The sequence below is a fragment of the Triturus cristatus genome, chromosome 2_1, assembly GCF_964204655.1.
Source record: "Triturus cristatus chromosome 2_1, aTriCri1.1, whole genome shotgun sequence".
NCBI lineage: Eukaryota > Metazoa > Chordata > Amphibia > Caudata > Salamandridae > Triturus > Triturus cristatus.
In genome coordinates this window covers 1,104,135,185-1,104,157,746 of record NC_140581.1, presented here as the reverse complement: position 1 = coordinate 1,104,157,746, position 22,562 = coordinate 1,104,135,185, and the positions used below count along the sequence as shown (strand labels likewise).

General features: G+C 46.2%; 1 protein-coding gene across 4 annotated transcripts in view; it reads left to right on the top strand.

Annotated features, from left to right (window-relative positions):
• Nucleotides 1–22,562, top strand: part of LOC146866435 (poly [ADP-ribose] polymerase tankyrase-1) — a 555,840-nt gene that overhangs the window by 478,234 nt on the left and 55,044 nt on the right. For all 4 annotated transcript variants that reach the window (XM_085636500.1, XM_085636501.1, XM_085636499.1 and 1 more), the window contains 2 exons: nucleotides 8,863–8,960; nucleotides 21,143–21,217. In XM_085636500.1, the coding sequence (XP_085492626.1) occupies nucleotides 8,863–8,960; nucleotides 21,143–21,217 (173 nt within the window). The remainder of the gene's footprint in view (nucleotides 1–8,862; nucleotides 8,961–21,142; nucleotides 21,218–22,562) is intronic.

Sequence of the window (22,562 nt, the reverse complement as noted above, 5' to 3'; positions counted from 1 at the left end):
GCAATTTAACTAACTTCTTACTGACATACTTTCAAAGACCTGAGCCAAGCCTTGTACGTGGCCCTCAGTCCACAGACAGATTGCCTTTTGCCATATTCCTGCACCCGGGAACATGGACTTTCTCTCTTAACACCCTGCTCCTGAGAGTCTAGTTTTGCATGTGTCAGTCAAAATTTTACCACCATTCAGCAAGACTCCGTGGAGATCCCGAACAAAGAAGAGGTGGTCGCGGGACTGCTTCCGAAGCCCCAAGTCCTCTTCCTCCCACTTCAGGTCCTTGGGACACTCAGGGAAGAGGCACTAGAAAAACAAGAACTCTAAGCGGACTTCATCTTGACCTCGACTGTCATCCGTCAACGAACGAGGTAAGGAACACCAATGCTTTAGGCACGGTTCTGCAGAGCCGGAGCCAGCGTCGACTGATCTGGTGAGCCTTCGGGGTCGGGAAGGGGCCCATCAGATTCCACATCATCGGCTCTGGCCACAACGCCGGTAGGGCCTCGGAATTCCGGATCCGAGATGGCTCCAGTCGTGCCAACGCGTCTTTCCCCAGACCTAAAGTCGGTGCCTGCGGGACAGCCGGTGCCCACCGGCGGTTCATGCCCCATCCTTATCCCTGGCGACGCAGAGTTGTTCCTGTGCTGTTAGAGCCCAGGAGTTGTATGTTGTTGTCTGAGCATTTTCTTGATGTTTCAGGCATGGGAGAGGACTGGGAAGGGGAACATTAGGAGCACGAGGGTGCAGAGCAGATGGACTGGTATGAGGAACTTGGAGAGGCCAGTGGCCTGGACACATCCCCAGATACTGGCATGCTCTTTCCGCTTACTGTGGCTATGGAGGAGGGCGCATCTTCTGCTATGGTGGTTAGGAGCGCAGCTGAAGTCTTTGTACTGGAGCTGCCCTCTGTTCAGGTCAGGACTAGCCTGGGGCTTCCACCTCTGAACCCCTATTCCCCTTACTGATGTCCTACCAGGCACGTGGTCCAAGCCTAGCACAGGTGCTCCTGTGAATAGGACAACTGCACGCCACCATCGTCTGGCTCCGGGCGACCCAAAGTTCCTCAGCCAACACCCTACCCTTAAAAGCTTAGTGGTGCAGGCTTCTACCTCCCAGGCCGCGTTCCCTTCCGCCCCTCTGGATAAGGAATCCAAGAGGTTGGTATCACTTGGGAAGATGATGTTTTCTTCCTACTTCCTGGCATTGTGGTTGGTGAATACCGCATGCTTATTGGGCCATTTCTCTCATTCCCTTTGGTAGACGCTTGTCCAAGGCTGCCACAAGTCCTAGAGGAGGCCCGGGCTATGCTCTCCCATGCGGTTAAGGACAGTAGAGACACAGCAAAATTCGCCATCAGGTGTGGATTTGACACAACTGATTCGCTGGGCAGAGCAATTTCACTTACGGTGGATTACGGCGCCACGCCTGGCTTAAAACACCTGGATTCTCAGGCGATGTCCAGGCTAATTTGATGGCCATGCCCTTTGATGGTTGTCATCTGTTTGGTGAGCAGGCAGATTCGGCACTGGAACGGTTCAACGATTTCCGCACTACAGCCAGATCCTGGGCCTTTGAACAACACCTCGTGGCCAGACTAGCTTTCGCCCCTTTTGTGGCAACAGAAGGGGTTTGCAGCCACTCCAGCCCTAACTCAGGCAGTGTACTGCACAAACTTCCCAAGTTGTGCGGGGACATAGTCGCGGCTCATTCCGTCCTAGGAAAGGAGGCTTGAAGTAGTCGACCACCCTGCCCACGACAGCTGCATCCTCCAAGCACTCCTAGTCTGACTCTGCAAGACCATGCCAATCCAGTGGGAGGGAGAATCCATCATCATCTCCCCGCAGGAGGTCCATAACATCGGACAAGTGGGTCTTGCAGATCATTCAGGAGGGTTATTCTCTGCCTTTCCTTCCTTTTCCTCCTCCTATTCCGTCGAATCAAGAACGGCTGGCAGAGGATCATTTAATATTGCTCCAAGAGGAAGTTACCGCTCTGGTTTCAGAAGTTGGCAGTGGCTGTTATTCCCGCTACTTTCTGATTCAGAAGAACAAACGGTTACGGTCCATTTTAGATCTTCTGACCATCAATCTCAAGAAGTACAAGATGCTTACTTTAGCTCAGGTCTGGTCTTTCCTGCCCTAGACCAAGAAGGCTGGATGGTCGCTTTGGACCTGCAGGATGCATATTTTCACATCCCCATCCTGTCGTGCCACAGGCGTTACCTGCGGTTCAAGGTAGGCCATGAGCACTTTCAGTTTACCGTGCTCCCCTTCAGCTTTACTTGTGCCCCTCAGTTGTTCGCCTCGACGACTTGCTGTTGAAGGCGTCCTCGCCCCAGGCTGGTGTCTCCCACCTCCAGAATACGGCGGACCTCCTGCATTCACAAGGGTTCTTTCTAAACGTGCCGAAGTCACACCTGAATCCTTCTCAGATGCACCCTTTCTTCGGAGCTGTTCTGGACACAGTTCAGTTTCGGGCCTATCCTCCAGAGCAGCGAGACCAGGATATTCATGTTATGATTGCGATGTTTTGACCTCTATCCTGGATTGCTGTTGGGCCTCCTGCATCCTGTTGGTAAAGTATGACAGGTGGTGTATGCAGACTCTGCAGGGGGACCTGAAGTTCCAGTGGCCGCAGCATCACGGAAATCTCACCGCCATGGTCCAGATCTCAGAAGGAACTACAAGAGATTTGCAGTGGTGGTTGATGAACTGTGATTGGGTTGAAGGCAGACCCCTCTCCCTTCCCCAACCAGATCACACAGTGGTGACAGATGCGTCACTCCTGGGATGGGGCGGTCATCTGGGAGAGATAGAGATCAGGGGACACTGGCCTACAGTGTAGTCTGGCTCCACATCAATTTGTTGGAGCTTTGAGCGATTCGGTTGGCATTGAAAGCATTTCTTCCCTCTGTCAAGGGGAAGTTAGTGCAGGTGTTCATGGACAACACCACCACCATGTAGTACTGTAACAAAGAGAGTGGGGTGGGGTCATGGAACCTTTGTCAAAAGGCCATGCATCTCTGGACATGGCTGGAACAGCAGGGCACAACCTGGCAGGTTCTCTGAACTCCAGGGCAAACACACTCAGCCGTCGATGCCTAGTGGATAATGTATGGCGTCTCTAATCGAAGGTGGCACAAGGACTCTTTCAACGGTGGTGAGAGCCTTGGTTAGATCTATTCGCCTCCGAAGAGAACACACAATGTCAGTAGTTTCGCGCGCTGGAGTTTCCAATGGGGCTGTTGCTGCAACAATTTTCGTAGCGAGTGGAGCTCAGGGCTGCTGAATGTCTTTCCGCACATACCACTTCTGCCCAGACTTCTGAAGAAGATCAGGAGCGACTGGACCCAAGTCACTCTTGTGGCTCCGAACAGGGCAAGGAGAGTCTGGTATCCAGAGCTTCTGAAAATGAACATTGATCTTCCAATTAGGCTACTGCTTCAGGAGGATCTTCTGTCGCAGAAGTAGGGGAGGGTTCTCCCCACAAACCTGTCAACTCTTCGTCTACATGCATGGAGATTGAGCAGCGGTAGTTGATGGCTTTTGACCTTCCTTCCAAAGTATGCAATGTTATTTTGGGGGTCAAGTGGCCCTCCGCTAAGACGGTATATGCCGCAGTTGGAAACATTTTGTATCACATTGTACAGAAAGGTCTATTGTTCTTCTTTTTAGTCTTACCCTTGCCCGGCAGGGCTCTGGTTTGGGTACTCTAAAGGGATATCTTTCTGCTCTATCTGCTTTTTTTGCGGCTGCCAGACCAACCCTCTGTCTTTAAGTCTCCAATAATAAATAGGTTCTTGAAATGGCTGGGTCACTTGTTTCCACCCACTCCCTTTGTTATGCCACAGTGGGACCATAATTTTGTCCTTGCTCTTCTTATGCATGCTTCTTTCGAGCCTTTACACAATTGTCCCCTCCAGCTGCTTACCATCAAAACAGCCTTTTGGTGGCGATAACATCTGTCCGGAGGGTGACTGAGTTGCAGGCGCTATCATGTTAGCCCCCCTACATGATGACTTTTCCAGATAAAGTGGTGCTTCATTCTTGCCGTAGATGGTGACCCGATTCCATCTGGATCAATCAGTCACACTGCCTCATCTTTCCTCCCCCGCATCCTTCTAAAGAAGAGGAGCGCCTACACTGTCCGGACCCAAAAAGAGCGCTGTTGTTCTACCTTGACCGCACAAAAGAGTTGCGGGTGGACGACCAACTCTTTGTGGGGTACGTGGAAGCTAAGAAAGGTCCGGCAGTGCAGAAAAGGACCATATCTTGCTGGGTCATTCTCTGCATAAAGATCTGCTATGCTTTGGCTAAGAAGCAGGCCGTGAGGGATAAGGAGCCCATTCTACCAGGGGAAATGCTGTGAGTACGGCATTGGCTCGGGGTGTCCCAGTCCTGGACAACTGCCAGGAAGTGATGTGGGCGTCTCTGCACATGTTTGCCAAGCTCTATTGCCTGGACAGTCAGGTCCGCAGGGACGGGCATTTTGCCGGTGTGGTCCTGCAGGACTTTCAAGTGTGAGGAATTTGTCCGCAGCACACCACCATGAGGGTATGGCTTGGTTATCTATTCTAAGAGGAATCTGCGGCTAGAAGTCTCTAGCAGATGAACAAGTTACTTACCTTCGGTAACGCATTATCTGGTAGAGATAATATCTAGCTGCAGATTCCTTACAGACCCACCCATGCCTCCCTGCTTTGCGAACTTATTTGTAAGGCTAGGGTTGCTCCCTTCTCAGGGTCCTAGTTGTAACACAAGTCAGTTCACTTCATAGCTCTGTGCTTCTGTCGTGGGAAAGTGAAAAGTACTGACGGCTGCACGCCTGTGTGGCGCCTATATGGGTGACCGCGAAGTCATAACTGACGCTGACGACGTCACGCGAAGCCGAATGGAGACACCCACCGGCGCAGTCAAGAAGTTTTGCTCGAGCAAAAGTTTCCGGATCCAGCCAGGGAAATTATAAGGTAAGGAATCTGCAGCTAGATGTTGTCTCTACCAGATAATGAGTAACATGTTCAATAGGGAGTCAAAACTAAGTGATACATTTGACAAGAGTATTTTCGTCCACCAGCCTTGTCTTGGGTTTGGTGAACGCCACATGTCTGTTGGGTCTCTACAATGAATACAGAACAGAGTAAGGGGGTCCTGGGGAAGTTTATAAGACCAGCGAGGATAAGCTCCCCAACCATTTATTGGAAGAAAAAAAAAAAAGAAATCCTCGGATCTGAGTGTAAGACTATATAAGAAAAAGAGACAGCAAAGATAAACTCTAGATGCTTCTGGGGGAGTCCCTTAATTAGGACGAAATCCCATCACCCACCGAAGTGGCATGCTTCATCATCTGGAATTCTCTTCTCGGCAGGGATGCCTAGCCCCGCCAAGGGCTACAATCTCCTCACTGTGAGGAGGCAGCTCAGGGATTTTTTATTCCTACTCTATAATAAGTCTCTACACCCATACATAATGCGATTCAGTGGCTAGATCCTTCCTGAAGAAACCTGTCACATCCTTTCACAAAGCAAACAAAAGGTTATGATGGTCGGAGCGCAGAAACCTTTTAGACACTTACCCCCAGTCACAGATATGGGTTAAATCCATCATCGTTCTTTAGATCACTTCACCACCCCAGTTCAAACCCAGCCAATTGCAAATCAGGCTTGACCCTATTCCTCATAGGAACAGTCCAACCCAAACTACCAGGCCAGGTATTCACTGGGCCGGAAACAAACGTCTTGGGATCGGTTTCGGGGTAATACCCCTCATCAGCCAGGCTAGCTTGAATCCAGTGACAAAGTGAGCAAGGGACCCACGTCTGGGCATACCCAGCCAACTTAGGGCGAACAAAGCAAACACAAGAAGATGATGGACCTAGCGCTGAAACTTTTCAGACACTCACCCCAAGTCACAGATCTGGGTTGGATCTATCATTCTTCTTCAGCTCACCTCGCCACCGCAGGTCAAACCCAGCCAAATGCAAATCAGTCTTGACCCTGTTTCTCATGGGAACAGGGCCCTAGTTGTCTAAACAAGCCATTGTCCGCCAACTTCATAGCTCTGTGCTTCTGGCGTGGAAAGTACTGACATCAGCCTATCTAGGTGGCGCCTATTTAGACATGAACGTCACAATGGTGCCGACAACGTTACGAGTAGTCTATCAATGCCACCTATCGGCGCGCAGGAACACTGTTCAAGAAAAACCTTCTGGATCCAGACTGACACCTGGGAAGTTCACAGGTAAGGAAGGAATCTGCAGCTAGATCATGATTACCAGATTAGGCGTTACCGAAGGTAAGTAACTTGACTGTCTCTACTAGATAAGGCGTTACCAAAGGTAAGTAACTTGTCCATTCAAGGAAAAGGGTTAACAATTAAACGGTTAGTCGTTAAATGTCCTAGAACATGGACGACAATACAGAAAACGTAGAAGGCAAGGACACTGCTCCTATATGCAAGACTTCCTTTTTTGCCCTTACAAGGCAGTATGAAACAGATTCGCAACAAAGGCAGCAGAGACCGCAAAAGCCACAGAACAGCAACAATAACAATAAAAGGCAAAGAAGAAAAGGAAACAAGTCCTATAAATATGTCTCTAATTGAGGTCAAGCTTGACTTCCCACTCGAAATATGCTCTTTAACTCAGATGTCAGTAGGGGGTAGGATATCATTGTTCAAAGAAAACTGGCAAAATATTGCATCAAACAGAGAGGTTTTGGACATATTTCATCATGGTCATACTCCACAGTTAATGAGAGAACCATCAGTTGTTCTATCAAAGAAAGATAAATACAAACATCTCCCTCAATTGCTATGGGAGATTGTCAAATAATAAAGAAAAGCAATAGAGGAGGTACCAAATAGAGAACAATCTTAGGATTTTTCTAAAGATTTTTTCTTATTTTGATAAGATCAGGAGATTGGTGACCAATCCTGGACCTGAGGAATCTCAGCAAGTACTTGAAGACTCTGGGTATCCACATGGTTACTGTACAAGAGATTCTTACTTTTTTGAAAGGAGATTTCTTAGCATCCATGGATCTGTAGATGCTTATTCCAATATTCTTTAACATGTAAAAAACAGGAGATTCCTCCAGTTCAAGGTGGCGGATTGCTATTTCCAATTCGGAGCCTTACCCTTTGACCTGAAATCTGCGCTGCAGGTTTTCACCAAATACCTGCCACGTGGTAGCATTTTTAGCTTGAAGAGGAGGTATGGTATATACATACGTAGACAACTGGCTCATATGAGCAAGCACTTTCGCTCAGGCAATGGATACAATCAGCCTCACAAAGGTAACTAATCTATTCTGACATTTTTGTAACACACGTAGCTACTCAAACAGGCCTCCCAGCGAAAAGGACAACACATCTGCCAGCTTGCTAGATGTACTTAAAATGAGTGACAAGCTACAAAAGATAAGTTTTTTAGGAGTTTCCTAAAAACTGAATTTGGTTTGGTTCATTCTGACAACAGTGAGGAGTTTGTTCCAAAGTTTAGTTACAAGGCAAGCAATTGAGCGACCCCTGCATCTTATCTTGTTAACCTTAAGGATTGTCAACAGCCGTAGATTCCAGGACCGTAGATACCTGGGAATGTAGGGATTGAGTAGTTGCAGCATGAGCAGTAGGCCTCTCCCTTGCAAGGCCCGATGGTCAAGGTATAGTGCCTTCAAGTGAATTCTTTTCTGCTCCGAAAGCCAATTCAGGGCAGCTAAAGCTGATGCTGCTGACTGGTGTTCGAGGATTTTCTGAAGAATGCGAGCTGACACATTCTGGATGACTTGTAGTCCTTTTATCGCATACTTGGGGCTTCCCATATACAGAGAGCTTCCATAATCTAGGTGAAAGTTAACCAGTCCCGGCATTACCACTTTCCTAGATGCTGGTGGTAGCCAATGTAGCAGTTTTCGTAGCATTCTCAGAATTCCAAAAACAGTCCCAGCAAGTTTCCTTTTCTTAGTTTCCATGAAACATCAACCCAGAAACACAAGTTTTTAACTGCTCGGGCTGGTTGAGGAAGCTCTTAAAGGTTGTTTGGCCACGAAACTTCCGTCCTCCTTTAAAGGAGTTTTCTAACGACTAGTACTTCCTTTTTACTGTTCAGTTTTAGGCTACTTGTTTAGGAGTCAAGTTGGTTGGATGTTTGCCCTGTTTCTGGCGTGAGATATATGAGGAACTGTGTTTCATCTGCATAAGACACAAGTCCGAAGCCGTGTGCTCGCACAAACTCCGCCAGAGAAAGCACATATCGATTAAATAATGTAGGGAGGAGCCCTCATTTTAAGCTTTGACTGGCTGAAAAAAGGTCTTCTTCGCAGAACTGGAAGCTCCCAATTTCCAGGAAGGCTGGCAGCCATTTTAGTGCGACCCCTGAAATTCCAACTTTCTCCATCTTCTGAATGAGAACCAAATGTGAGACGGTGTCAAAGGCCACACTCAAGTCAAGCATTATCATGGCTGCTGAGCCGCCTAGGTCAAGGATTGGCCTGAGTTTCTCTGTGGACCAGGGTTGAGCTGAAGGTTTGACAAACAAAACCTTAGGGTCTTAAAGGGGTTGGTAAGTGTATTTCACATTGAGGTTACACAATCACATCATATAATGCACCCCAGTTCCTCACAGGTGCTTATCTACTGTGCATGGTAGCTTGTAGAGGTGTTGTGTTGGGCATATAATTAATCCATGGAGAGATCTAAAAAGTCATGGAGAATTACTAAGTGTCCCCATGCACCTCATTTATGAAGTATAAGTGCATTGGAAAAAATGGTATCTTACTGATATTTGTTTTGAGCTCAGTCTAGCTTGCTGTGATTGTTCTCTTGAGTTATTGAATTATACTAATCTGTTGTTTTGTCTTCTCTATTTTAGGCGCCAACCCTTATTTGACGTTTCACTGTGTTAGTCAGGGGACTGTTCTGTTAGACCTTGCGCCCGATGATAAGGAGCACCAGTCCGTGGAAGAGGAGGTAAATAGAATGTTGTTGTTAATGGATCCCATTCAGGTGATGACGAAAAATATTGAATTTACAATGTTGATTCTGTATTTTTTTAAATTGATCTACCTGCTGATGGTCCTTTTTTTCCCCATTACTTTGACTGCTAGTCTGCACTCATCCCCCCAGTAATACTGTGAGCTTGGGGCGAACATAATTTGCACTAATCCAAGCCTTTCTCTCCACTGCTTCACAGTTCTATCACTTGAAATCATTGGTGAAATTTACTGGGTCCTTTAATATAACCTTCAACAGCCAATCGTGATCAAGTGTATGTTAAATAAGGCATCACCTGTAACAAACATTTCCATATTGTTCAGTGCCTTGGATTCCATGGTGATCACAGCATCCCATAAAACTCCCATGGAATGTACGCCTCTTTTAACAGTCTCTAAGACTCACAGTGGGTGTTGCTGTAGATTAAAGTTGTCAGAAGCCCGCTCCTCACACAACTAGTTTAGCCATATGAGTTCTCTGTCTCCCGACTGGAGCTCTGGTGAGGGTGCATCGTCCTGCAGTTCTCTGGGGAACAGTTGAGTGCTGTTGAGGGGGCTAGACCTGCTCGCCACGGCAGTAATCTTCTTGTCCAGATCAAAATCCAAACATTTTGCCCCAGTCATACCAGCAGTCCCCTCTGGCATTTGGGAGTTGACACGTTGATCACTATCTGGCGCATACTCTTTAGTGCAGTGACTCTAAACACTGCGGGCAAATGTCTCGCGCTCCAGCCCAATTAAGTTCACTGGTGGCCCCTTCTGGCATACGGGGTTGCTAGACCCAGAGTTGTAGATACAGGCCAGTGAACACTACTCATAACTCAAAGTGCAGACAGTATGAGCAGTAAGGCAGTGTCCAGCCAAATGCTTGCTTTTATAAGAAAAGTTTGTATTTTATTTCTAACTCTACTTGTGCAAAGGAATATGACCTTCAGAAGCAACAATAAAATCCCCCTTGAGGTTTGAGATCTAGTAGTTGGCAGGCAAATCCCTGTCCCACCGTTCTTTGTGTTGCGTGTTCAGGGTTATTCCCTATTCACTGGTGGCCATATCCGGGAATGCAAACTCTTAGGCTGTACTTAAGAGTTCCCTTTTGACTCTTGAGGATTTCAGTCAAAAGTGTCTATGGTGCCTTAGCATCATAGACAGTAAATCCCCTGAAGCCCCAAAGGCCCGGTTTCTGTCTTCCCTGCTCCGGTGGTGTGGCAATGTTCTACAGTGCGGTGTGGCAGTGATACTGTGATACCAGCAGCCCCCTCTGGCAAATGGGGTTGCTCACTATCGGGCCGAGACTCTTTGGTACGATTGCCCTAAACACAGTGGACAAAAGTCTCATGCTCAGTCCCAGCTAAGTTCACTGATGGCCTCTTCTGACATATGGGGTTCCACTGAGCTGCGCGCCTGATGTTTCTCGCATTGCCCACTTCACACAGCTGATATCCCGGCAGCCTTCTCCTGGCACACGGGGGTAGCTGGACTGTTTCTGCACACTGGCAACAACCTGATCGATGCGCAGCTGCTCTCCTAACACCTTGCTCAGGGCTTCCATTCGGCAGGGTTTCCCACTGGACCTTGCTCCCTCCAACACTCTCCTCTTCCTCATAGGTCACACTGGTCTTGGCAAGTAGGTAGGTGATGGTGCTTCTGTCTCCATGGCAGGTGGTCTTAGTTTCCCTGGATGATGTCCCTTCACCCAGCAGGAAGACTAATAAGCCTTGGCCCCAAGTCCTATCACAGGCAGAAGTCTTGCATAGCTTTGTCTCCTCACACAGCCCATCTGGCTGCTTGGCAGATGACTAATTTTTGGGGACTCAACCTCCGTTTTTATAGCCCTTTTCCAGACACCAAGTGTAATTTAGGTTCTGGGTCTTTGAAGTTTTATGTTGAGGTTCTGCTTCTTTTGAAGTGGGCATGTTTTCCTTCATGAAATAGGTCTGCCACAGTGTGAGAAAGTGCCCTCTTTCTGCATGCCCCCCCCCTTTTTTTTGCTAAACTGTTGAAGTACTTTGACTTAGTGTTTCCTGGGCTCCTGCCAATCAGATGCCAAGGACCTATGTTCTTTCCCTAAAACTGCATTGAAGACCAAACCCAATTGGCACTCTCTAGCCACAGGTCAGTCCCTGGTAAATGGTACCACAGGTACCAAGGGTACTGTGACCAGGGACGGCCTCTAAGGGCTGCAGCCCTTATTGTGCTACCATAAGAGGATCTGGACCTTTATACTCACACACTGACTTTGCAGGCTGCGTGTTTTGGTGCAGAACAAAGTGAAGAGTCGACATGGTACACATCCCTGTGTGCCCTGCCTACAACCCACTGCCCTGGCATAGATCAGTCACCCATCTAGCTGGGTGCACTATACCAGTGGTTACGGTACAGGTGCATGAGCCCTGTACCCCTACAGTGTCTAAGTCAATTCTTAGACATTGTAAGTGCAGTGCTGCCATTAAGAGTACTGTGCTGGGAGTTTGTTATTACGAAGTCCACAGTGCCAGATTGGCTGCACTGAAAACTGAGAAGTTTGGTATCAAACTTCTCAGCACATTAAACCCACACTGATGCCAGTGTGGGATTTAATGAGAAATGCACTCAGGGGCATCTTAGAGATACCCCCTGAAAAATGACCTAACACTAGTGTCCAGGCTGAGTGGCTGCTTTCAGGTGCCACCACCAGACATGTCTCTGGACCCCTGGGTCAAGAGCCTGCTGCTCTTGGGGCCTGAAACAATACACATCCTGGGATGAGGTGCCAAACTTCCTCCCGCAGGATGGGCAGGGTCCACGAAGGGGAAGCTCCAAAGGCTTGCAGCCTTTGTGAGCTTCCCCAGGCCTTTTGCTGCTCCCAGCAACTGATCCCCAACGGTTCTGACCCCCACTTTGGGCGGGTGAACCGGCAGGATAACCAAGTGAGGAAGCGAGGTATGACCACCTTTGCCAGGTGAGGTGAAGCACAACTCTCAGTCCCCACCATTTTGCATATGGCGGGACCCAGGCAACCAGAGAGAGGCATATGCCCCCTCTCACTGGAGGATGGCATAATAGGGGGTGCACCCACCACAGGGAAGGGACCCATTGGTCCCAACCTTTTACCTACCTGTAACACCCCTAAATCTAGTATTTAGGGGCACTCTGGACCTTGCCTCCTCAGGCAAGAAACAACAAGAAGAAAAGAAGAAGGACCGAACAGCTGTGCCGAAGCTAAGAAGAGGTGGATGCCCACTGACTTGGCCCCAGCCCTACCGCCCCGTCCCCACCTCGAGCCTGCAGAAGCTAAACTCCGGTGTGTCCTGCAGCCAGCAACCTCAAGAACCCCGAGGACCTGCCCTGCCTTCCAAACCAAAGACTCTGTCTCCCGTGAACACCGGATTTGTTCACCAACAGACTCCAACTCGGGCGTAATCCACGAGTCTGCACCACTCTGCATCCGACGCCCACGGCCCGAGTGGCCCAACACCACGAGGAGGTCTCACCGGCGATCCTGACCCGAGATCCAGTGATCCCTGACCTGCCTCAAGCCTCCAGCCGACGCCTGCAGCCTCAATCCGGAAGGTCCCCCCAACCGCGACCAGGAGCTGGTAAGAAGATCCAACCCTTAAAGACACCCCTGCACCTGACCCCCCACGGCCTTGGGTGGCCCAACTGATTGTGTCTAACCAACACCAGCATCCCAACTTACCTCTCCAAGTGGTGGTCGCACACAGAAGATATTCATCCCCAAGCCTGCAGTGTGTTTGCAAACCGGAGACTCCCATTGAAAGTAACAGGGCACCTGACGACAAACCAGCACCCGGCTGCCATTGTGCCATTGAGGGTGTACCTTTGGTGCTATCTTGAACCCCCTTTTGCCCTGAGCTTAAGTCCAGGAGCTGTGCTCCCACCACCTTGTGGCCTGCTCGTGAGTAGTCACCAGCTGGATGCCCCCTATCCCCCATTCGATAACATTGGGTCTCAGCACCCGGTCGCTCTAGTGCCGCTGAGGGTGTGACGAGTGCATCCTTGACCCGGGGGGACCCTTGAGTCTAACCCCAGAAACCCAACTCCCACAACAGTACTTATCTCTGAACCAATAACACTATTTTCTCCCATAGGATAACATTGACTGTTTTTCTTTGAAAAGTTTCCAAGTGTGTAGTTGGAAAATCTATAAAAGTCTTTAAAACTGTAACCAAGTAACAAAAACGCGTTTACTTACCTCTTTACAGGAAATGTCCAAGTGCAGTATCCAGGTATACTACACTGTGTAAGAAAAGTAATCTGTAAAGTAATCAACTTGACATTCTATTGAAAAGCCAATACAAAGTATATGTACAATATTTCAAAGCATTGCATTACCAGTATTTCTACTGTAATCAAACCAAAGTATATATACAACTGCAAATTCAAACTGTATTATTGCTACAATTCGAACTGTATTATTACTGCAAAGTATAAATCACCTACCTGTGCCAGGCTTGCTTGGTTCTAGGAAATAAAATAACTAAAGGAATATTTTTATACAAACAACATTGGTCTGAATTCAGTCTTTGAGTGTTTGAGAATCATTTGCTGATTGAGTGGGTACAACAAATGCTTAACAATACCCTTTGATAAAGCCTTACTGCTCACACACTTTAGGACAAATAGAGAGTAAGGTGCTATCTACTTTTACCTCTGCCTACCATTGCGGTTCCAATGGACTCTGTGCACACTATACCTCACTTTGGTATAGTATATACAGAGCCAGCTTACTACACACAGCAGTCAAGATTCAGAAGCTGATTGTCCACAACTCATGAGAATGATCAGTGTTAACACCTTGATGTCAAACACAGTGTTATCAAAAGGTTAATCCCAGACCCCCAGATTTTCTTATTAGCCATCTCTGTTCCTGAGATGTATCCGTGCCCCTTCCTTGTGATCTATCACTGAATCAAAGAGAAGTCTTTTAGAATGTAAAGGGAGTCTTGTCCTTTTCCCTCCAGTGTGTCCCCACCCAGCTCACAGGAATGTAGCAATCTACAGACCTGTCTGGGGGGGATTCCTCTCCTCCTCATTTCTTCACCAGGCGTGCCTTGGCTTTCCAAAATGGAACCCAGGTTCCCCCATACATTGTACCATTGCAAGCACACTCACTCAGGGTACTCACAGCACACTCTCAGTCCAACACTGTTCCTCCGTGCATTGTACATTTTCATGTACCCATGAATCCAGCACACACACACTCGGTCTGCACACACTGTTCAGCACTGAAATGTTTCTGTATTTTACCTGGGTATGCTCTTTACAAACACACACACACTGCCAGCAAACACGCACTATTCATGCTGCACAACACTTCACCCTTCATATTGTACTCTACGCAAGCACACATGCATTCAGCACATGCTTTACCCACACATGCACTGCACAGCACTAGATCTATCATGTAATATATTCTTCTCTGCATACATACACCCAGTACATGTACTAACCACACATGCACTGCACAATACTTCTCCATCCTTGTATTGTACCCTTCCCAGGACACATACTACCAACGTAGTCACGGTTCCTGCACTATGCAGCACTCCACAGATACCTGATTTAGGGCAAGGGTGAGTTAAGCACACAGCAGCGGAGCTGTGAAAAAGGTGAGTGATCCTGTAGGCCTCACTCCAGTGGCACAGAGTAAAAAGGTCCCGTTCACTACTACTTATCACTACATGGAATGCTGCCACAACCACACTTGCTGCTTAACTCCTGGTGAAGGCAGTAGCCTTACACCACTATGAGGGTAGCTCTTTAGGCACCCCTCTTTTCAACAAGACTGTAATCAGTGAGACATGTCATGGCGCACACACACGATCCATGTTCGCCTGTGACAAAAAATCAGCTTTAGGGATTCAGACACCAGTACAGTTGGGCACTCAGGGCAGGGGTACACGTCTTTTAATATGTATAGGACTTTTCCAACAAAGGTCACTCGCAAAACATGATGTACGGATAGAAAGGCAGCAGATCCTTGTAAATAAGGTGAGATCATTGGACATGCCATGGGTACTCTTCTTTGTTAAGTTGTTGCATCTTGCAGGACTCAGGTTGACCTGTTCAAACTGGCCTTGATCCAGTCAGGTGGATAGCATGTTATCTTGTTCTGTGGAAACCTTTGTTCTGAACAAGTCAAACTACATCCTGGTTACAATAATCTTTGTCCGGTGGAGGCAAGAGGAAGAAAGAGAGCAGCACAGGAACATGCAGGAAACAAAGGAAGACTGGTACTTGCAGACTTTCCTTGGGTACCATTTCAGTCCAATTTTTTTTGGGGGGGGGCTATTTTTATACTGGGGCAATGGGGGCAGTCCCCATCATTGGGTACACAACCACTTGTGTTCACTACAGTACCCCAAAAAAAACACATTCCACATCTTGGGAAGTTAATTGTTCTGGTCATAACAGACTACATATATTTGTCTATGGAGGCTAGTTAGCAGCCTTTCCAACCTGAGGTACTAGTATGGACTGAGAGCAGAGCCTGTGTTTTTACTCCAACTGTCAATTAGCCATAAATTGTTTTACAGACAGACATCAAGACGTCAACATGCATATTGGGGGTTCACTTTTGGAATGCTACCCAGAAGGGAGTACCATTGGTTTAGATTATTTACAAGCATTCTACCATCATCTTTTGTGTGTTTGATGTAATACCCTAAGTAGCTATGGTTATGCCTAGGTGCGGGTCCCTTGTTTGCTGGGCTGTAGGATAAAAGAACTTCCATGTTGGCAAAGCCTAATAGGGCTGACATTTTGTGGTGTTGCTTGTGTTCCCTTCTTCCCCTGGCAGTTTTTAAGAGGGAGCAAGGTCTATACTGATTTACAATACGCAGGGCGCTGTTTAGAGTGGCAAAGTGGGCAAAAAATAATGAATTGGAATTCTACCCAGAGTCAGTGGTTTAGATTATTGACAACCATTCCTCCCATCCTCTTTTATGTGTTTGGTGTTCACTTTGGGTGAACCATATCTCCAGCAGAGTAGAGAAGCAACCTGATCTTGCAGAACACCTCGCTGGAGGTTCATAATCAGAGTTGAGACTTTTTTGCAGAAAAACAGATCAGCTCAAAATTGGGACATGCATTCTTCATTTAATGAGCGTCCTTTTAATTTCCGATCATCATCTGGCTGATGTGACCCAGAACATCCTATGGTACTCACTTGTGTTTCTAGATGCCCCGTAAATTCTAGTTATTTGTCCAAACCTTCATTTTAAAGATAGAATTCTCAAAATTTGAGATGACTCTGAATGCACATCCGCCTGTCCTTCTAATTTTTACAGCTCAGTAGATTATTGAAATGTCTCAAGAAATTACCTCCATGTTGTGCAAGCCAAGTTAGTCTGCTTTCTGCTTCACTCTACTAGAGAGGCAACTTTGACTTTGTTTAGCAATGTCATTCATGGGTTCAAAGACTGTGAATTTATTAACAATATATTTTAAGGCGCTCTTTACCAGTAATGAGGAGAACACTGTCACTAGTCATGCCTTCCCATCTTCTCTACAGGTACCTGTAGCTGATACTCAGCGCTTCCATGAGCCAGATGCTGTTGGTTAAAGTAGACCCCATTAATATGTCCCTCAGTTGATACCCCTTCTAGTCAAAATTCTAGAAGTTACTGAAGTAGATTTTCTTTTTGCTTCCTGGTATGGTAAACAGGCACAGACAGCAAAAAGTTCTAATCAGAATGTTGTTTTGAAATCCAGTTTCCTCAAAGGTTGCAGGGTAGCGTGTTTTTTTCTGTTTGGGACCGCTGGGCGGTCCGGAACAGAAAAAAAGTATGTTGCACCATCCGCCTTTAATAGGGTAGATGGTCTGGTGTACTTAAAATGATGGCCTCATTGGTGTAAGATTTCTGCCAACAAAAACATGACGGTTCATCCTAATGTAAATGGAGTGACCACACAGTCAGTTTGGCAGGCAGGGTAGTTTGGCACCTTGTCCACCAAGCTCCAGTTGAGGCCATTTGACGTCCTAGATTTGCCTTATATAGAAGGTGTATATGTGTGTAAGTTATATATTCAGTTCCTCAAAGTTTAAATTGTTATTACCATTGTTGAGAGCAAGTAGGGGCCATGCTCGCTTGCTGTTCTTTGGTAATAAGAAATTTGATCTTTGCACAGTAGTATATACATATTTGGTTTTATGACTTTAATGTCACCCGGTCAGTTGAGGAACTCTAATAATTAGAAGTTAAACCTCCATGCGGTATACTACGTCAAGTAGTCAATTAAATATACAACAATACTCTTCATGGTGGCTGTGGAATCTCCTAACCTTCGTTACACATAAGTGCTCTTCTGCTGAACAAATTAAATGAGGCCGAAAATGTCATACTTTTTCTCTAGGCAAGTTATATTTGCCAATGGACTGTGACCAAACAGATATTTGTCAATGGATTGTATCCCTTATGTTCCATTAACAACTATCCAACAAGATAGTGGTGAATGTCTGAAAATAATCCCTTTATTGTAATCATTTTTAATCTCACTTCTCAAGATGACCTTTGTTACTTGTACTATTTGATGGTTGAGAACCTTTTGTAACCAGCCTGTCAAATAGTGCCCTGCTGACGATTAATAGGAATTGTCACATAAATCTGTTGAAATGTCAGCCCAGAGTTTATCCAGACTTTCCTGGTAGTTGGGAGCTAGTAAGCAGTCCTAACAGCATTGTATGTTATCACCTACTTGAAAAAAAGGAGTGGAATAGATAATTCCACTTTGCCGTCAGACTGTTGCTTAGTGTATTATAAAACTCGGGATTCCGCAACCCCTGTTTAAACAAGCATTGAAAATGCAATAGGCCTTGCCTTCTATTAAGTTAAAGCCATTTGCTTTGCTATATAATATTATTAGCAAAGCAAATGGCTTTAACTTAATAAAAGGCGAGGCCTATTGCAGTTTCAATGCTTGTTCATTTTGGGTGAAACTCTCGGTAGGCGGCAGCGGGAAGGGGGTGTATTTATCGCATGAAATGTACCCGATTTCGGGGCAAAATCTATCAGTAAATGGCGCAAATCGTCTGTTTTCATGTGAAACACACATGGACTTTGAACAGGAGCCCCGGCGTAGGGCCTCAAAGGGTCTAATATCAGTGGAAATTCACCTCGATTTCAGAGTGAACCCCAATCGCACGACTCCTGTAAAAAAAGAACACCCCTCACCCACCTCCCCAGGCAGGCAAGGGCTGCAGCGAGTCTGTTGTCACGTGAAATGCACCTTCATTTCGGGATGCCCTCCCCCACCCCCCCAGTTAAAGGGCAGCATTGGGGGGCCCCACTTTCTACCGCGAGAGAGTCGGTAGAATGGGCAGCAATTCTTCACACCACCCCAGAACTCGTGGGCGAGTGAGAGCTCCGGTAGAGCCCTCGGGAGAGTGGGGGTGACTCGTCGCGGGCTGCCCCCACCGAGGCTCCCATGACAGCCGAGCCGGCAAAGGGGAACAAATCGCGAACAAAAGCAGCGCTGCCTTCAATGCGACCCCGTCGTTAGGGCAACCCCCAACTATTCGTGCCACAATGAGCCGCACTTCAAAGAGTCCCCATCCAGCGTTAACTCTCCTCTCTCCCTTCTGCCGACGCCCCCACCCCCTTTCCCTGCCCTTCATTTGGGGGGAAATTCATCTGTGATGTGTGTTTTCTTTCGCCCTGTTAATTTTTAAACAATCGGGCAACACTTGTACCCAAGTAAACAACTCCTTCAGACGAGTGGCGCTTCGGTTTCAAGTGGAGGAAAAGGCATCGGGCTTTAATGGGGCGGGAGCTTGAGGGGGCGGGGAAAGCCAGCGCTGGAGTAACCCTTTAGTGAGATGAGCAGCCGGTTAGTCACAGGCTGCGGTTAATGCCGTGGAGGTCATCCAATCCTTAATGAACTACACGTATTTAAACAATTTATGAGGCGGATGGTAGGATAACTCGCACTTGGCAGATGCTTAGGAGTTACTTTGGTTTTATCAAGCTGCCGCGTGGCAATATGTGCGAATTTCATGCGTGCAAATAATTGAAATTCTGTAAGCCAAAATTCACCGCCATCACTGGCCCAGGCCCCGAGATCGCCGCTCCTAAGCTTACCGCCGCAGGCAGAGTCCCCGTGACATCATCTCTCTGCCGCGCTGGGATTGGCCCAGCGGGAGAGAGTGTTTCCCTGAGCTTGGACGCTCCACGCGAGAGCCGCGCTGGGATTGGTCCCAGCCCTCCAGGATTCCTGCCGCGTCATCCCAGTGCTGTGCTGGAATTGGTCCCCGGCCCAGAGGGCTCTCACACGCTCGAAGAGAGAAGTGAGGCTCGGCCTGGGACCGGGGAGCGTCTCAGAGAGGAGAATTGCCCAGCTTGCTGGATTCACCCCGCATCTGAAGGCAAGGTAAGGCTCGCATCCGTGCTTGTGAGCCCGCGAGTTGAAGGAAATCTTCACTCCATTAAGCAACAAACAGAGGAGCAAACACTGCTTCACTCTTTTAGAGCCGTCTCAGTTCGACTGGCTCGCGAGCCGTCCCAGTTGGACTGACTCGCATGACTGGTTTCTTATCTTTATGGGGCCAAGTGTTTGGCCCCATAAAGATAAGAAAACCTTTTACGCCAGCAGTAAGTCGGGGCAGCCAGTCCAACTGGGACGACTCTAAAAGAGAAAAGTGTACGTCACTAGACGCTCTTTTCCAATGGCTGGCCACCGTTTAGCATAAACTGTGACGCCAGCCAATGGAAACGAGGGGCGGGGCTTAAAGTCCACTAGAGAAATCTACCCTAAAACATTAAATCTCGCCAGCGAGACTGCGCATGTCTGCGCAGTCTTACGCCAGGCGAGACCTAAATACAGTCTTTAATTTCTTTATACTAGGCGACTTTTGACTCATCCATTTGCCTGTTATAGAAATTATGTAGCCGTTCAACTGTAATAACTTACTACATTTGAGTTTTGATGTCACAGTGCCTGCTGCCAAAGCCAGCAGCGGAGGGGAAAGGCAGGTCATGTCTCACAACATAAAGAAAGTAGCTGTTTTAAAGAACAAAAACAAAACATTGTTTTTTGTCTTCTGCTTTGTTTTTCTAGCTATGCAGTGGCAAGTAGAAACAAGATATTTATCGTAATGTGTTTATTTTTTGCACTCCTTACTACGGAATTAGAGAAAAGATACTGTTTCTTCACATTTCAAGCTGCAGCGTTTTAGAACTGATTTGTATTAAACTGATTCTAATATCTTTTTGCAACTAAGTATATAACCGCTTTGTTGTTCATTTTGCATTAATGTTAGCAAACATGCTCTCTCTTTCATATGAAAGTGCTGTGTACCAAGGATTTTACTGTATATTATAAGGAATAAAGTACCCACTTCCGTACATGATCAGAATATTGTAAGTTACCTTGTAGATACATAACTTTGTAAAGGAACCCTGTCTTCAGCTTTGTATATGGCCATGGAACTCCTCAGTGGCTTGCATTATCTTTATAATGGCTGGGGATTCGTTATCCAATATATAATTTGTGTAAAGAACCGAACAGAATGGCAGGACCTAAAAAAAAAGTATTTCCTCTTGTCTGGTATTATGGCAGTGTGATCTTTGAAGCGTATTTGAAGCATTTCTCCCACAAACTCATTTTGGCTCTTATGTTTTGACAAATCATTTCTGCCAAGATTTTTTTTGCCTGGGTTCGTATCCTAGTGGAACTTTCCTAATTTGGAGAACCTGGAACAGAACTGTCTTTAAGCAGGTTTGTGTCTTCTGTGTTCCAAATGATCGAATGCTTAATTGTAACAAATGTGGTTATTTAAGAATGTATTTTATTTTTGTAGCATGGAGAAATTTTCTATTTTTTACTTCTGCTTTACTGCTGATTATTCCAAATGTAACATGAAAATTGTTATACTTTTTTGCATACTATAACTACATTTTTCAAACACACTATCTGTTATTGCAGGAAGTGCTATATTTGTGTTCCACAAATGTTTTTCCAAATTAATTTCTGTTTATGTAGAATAGGCATGATGAGCACCATTTGTATCTTGGTATTGCAGTTTGTTTTGAGTTTGGTCTTTGCCTCCCTCATAAAAAACCTTCAATTGGATAATTTTGCTGTCTTTCACACTTGGCCCAAAAATACCATATGCTTACTTAGTAACCCACTTATTGTTTTTCTTTTGTTTTTTCTTTGCAGATGCAGAACTCAATCCGAGAACATAGAGATGGTGGTAATGCAGGTGGAGTCTTCAACAGATATAATGTCTTAAGGGTAAGCCTTAACATTCTGTTAGCCAGAGCATAATCATCATAATCAAGATATGTTTCAAGGAAGTTGTTAAATGTATTATAGTTAGGCTTTCCTGTTTCTATTTTTGGTCAATTCTGGTGGGGGTTTTCAGTATTTTCCAGTGATTTCAGTACCTTAAATAAATATCAGTGTTTACAAATGTTGGCGTCTTTACAAAAATCAAAAACAGTGTTTTTCCGGTGTTTGTTACATTTTGCTTTTATTATTGCTTGCTTTCTGCACTGGTAGTGCATGGTATATAGACAGTGTACATACAGTGTATATGAGGTACAAATACATTTTTACAAATCAAACTTATTGTAGTACACCATACAGTACTTCTTCAGTAAGTCTTTGGTCATGCTCGTTTGCTGTTTTCTTCCCATGTAAACTTATATCTGTGAAAAGGCCCCCGCAACATTGGCACTTGACGGGTAGCACTAAAACATATGCATTGAACTGGATACATATGCCCTCAGAGTTATTGAAGCGATCAAAAATGAAGCAGTATTTTTCAAAGTTAGGAGAAAATTCTCCCTTATGTAATGGATCTAGAACTTGTGCAGACTACCACACTGAGGCGTGGCGTAACAGAAGCCCCTGCATTCCCCTCCTGAGTCCGGAGAGCGGGGGGCTCCATGCATGTACTTTGCGGTGGGGGCCCCCAAGCTTTGTTATGCCACTGATGCCATGGTGGTGAAGGGACATTTCCATGCATCATTTCAAGCCATTTCTCAGGAATTGTAAAATAAAGTTTCTGGAATTGCTCCTCAATATTTCTTTGTGACAAGCATTCTAACATGGAATATGTTGCAGTGCCAAAGTCACTAAAAGTGACCCCCAGCCTGCTCTCAAGGAGATGTTTCACATCTACACCAATTACGCTGAACACTTGGTACGCAAGGGTGTTTTCAGACTCTAGTTTTTTTATTATTTCCTCTACAGCAGTCATGTTTTCCTGTAAAAACCTAAGAATGCTGTAGAGTTTACTTTTTTTCACATCAGTATTATGTGACACAAAATCCTCACATTTGTTGCCTTTTGCATCATCACTAAGCAAAAATTCTGTATACGTTCACCACATGGATAATACAGCATTCACGGCCTCTAGGACTGAGACAGCTAAATGACACATTTGGGATGACTCCTTCTTTGATGCCCGCACAAAAAGAGAAATATTAGTGTTTTAGTTCCTTGCGCATAACAAAACAGTGCACCAGAATGGACTACAAAGTCAATAGCATTCTTCATTCATGATTGTAAAGATGCTTTCAGCATATCATCTAGCACATGGCAAGGATCTGTTATGGGGAAGCATTTCAGCTCG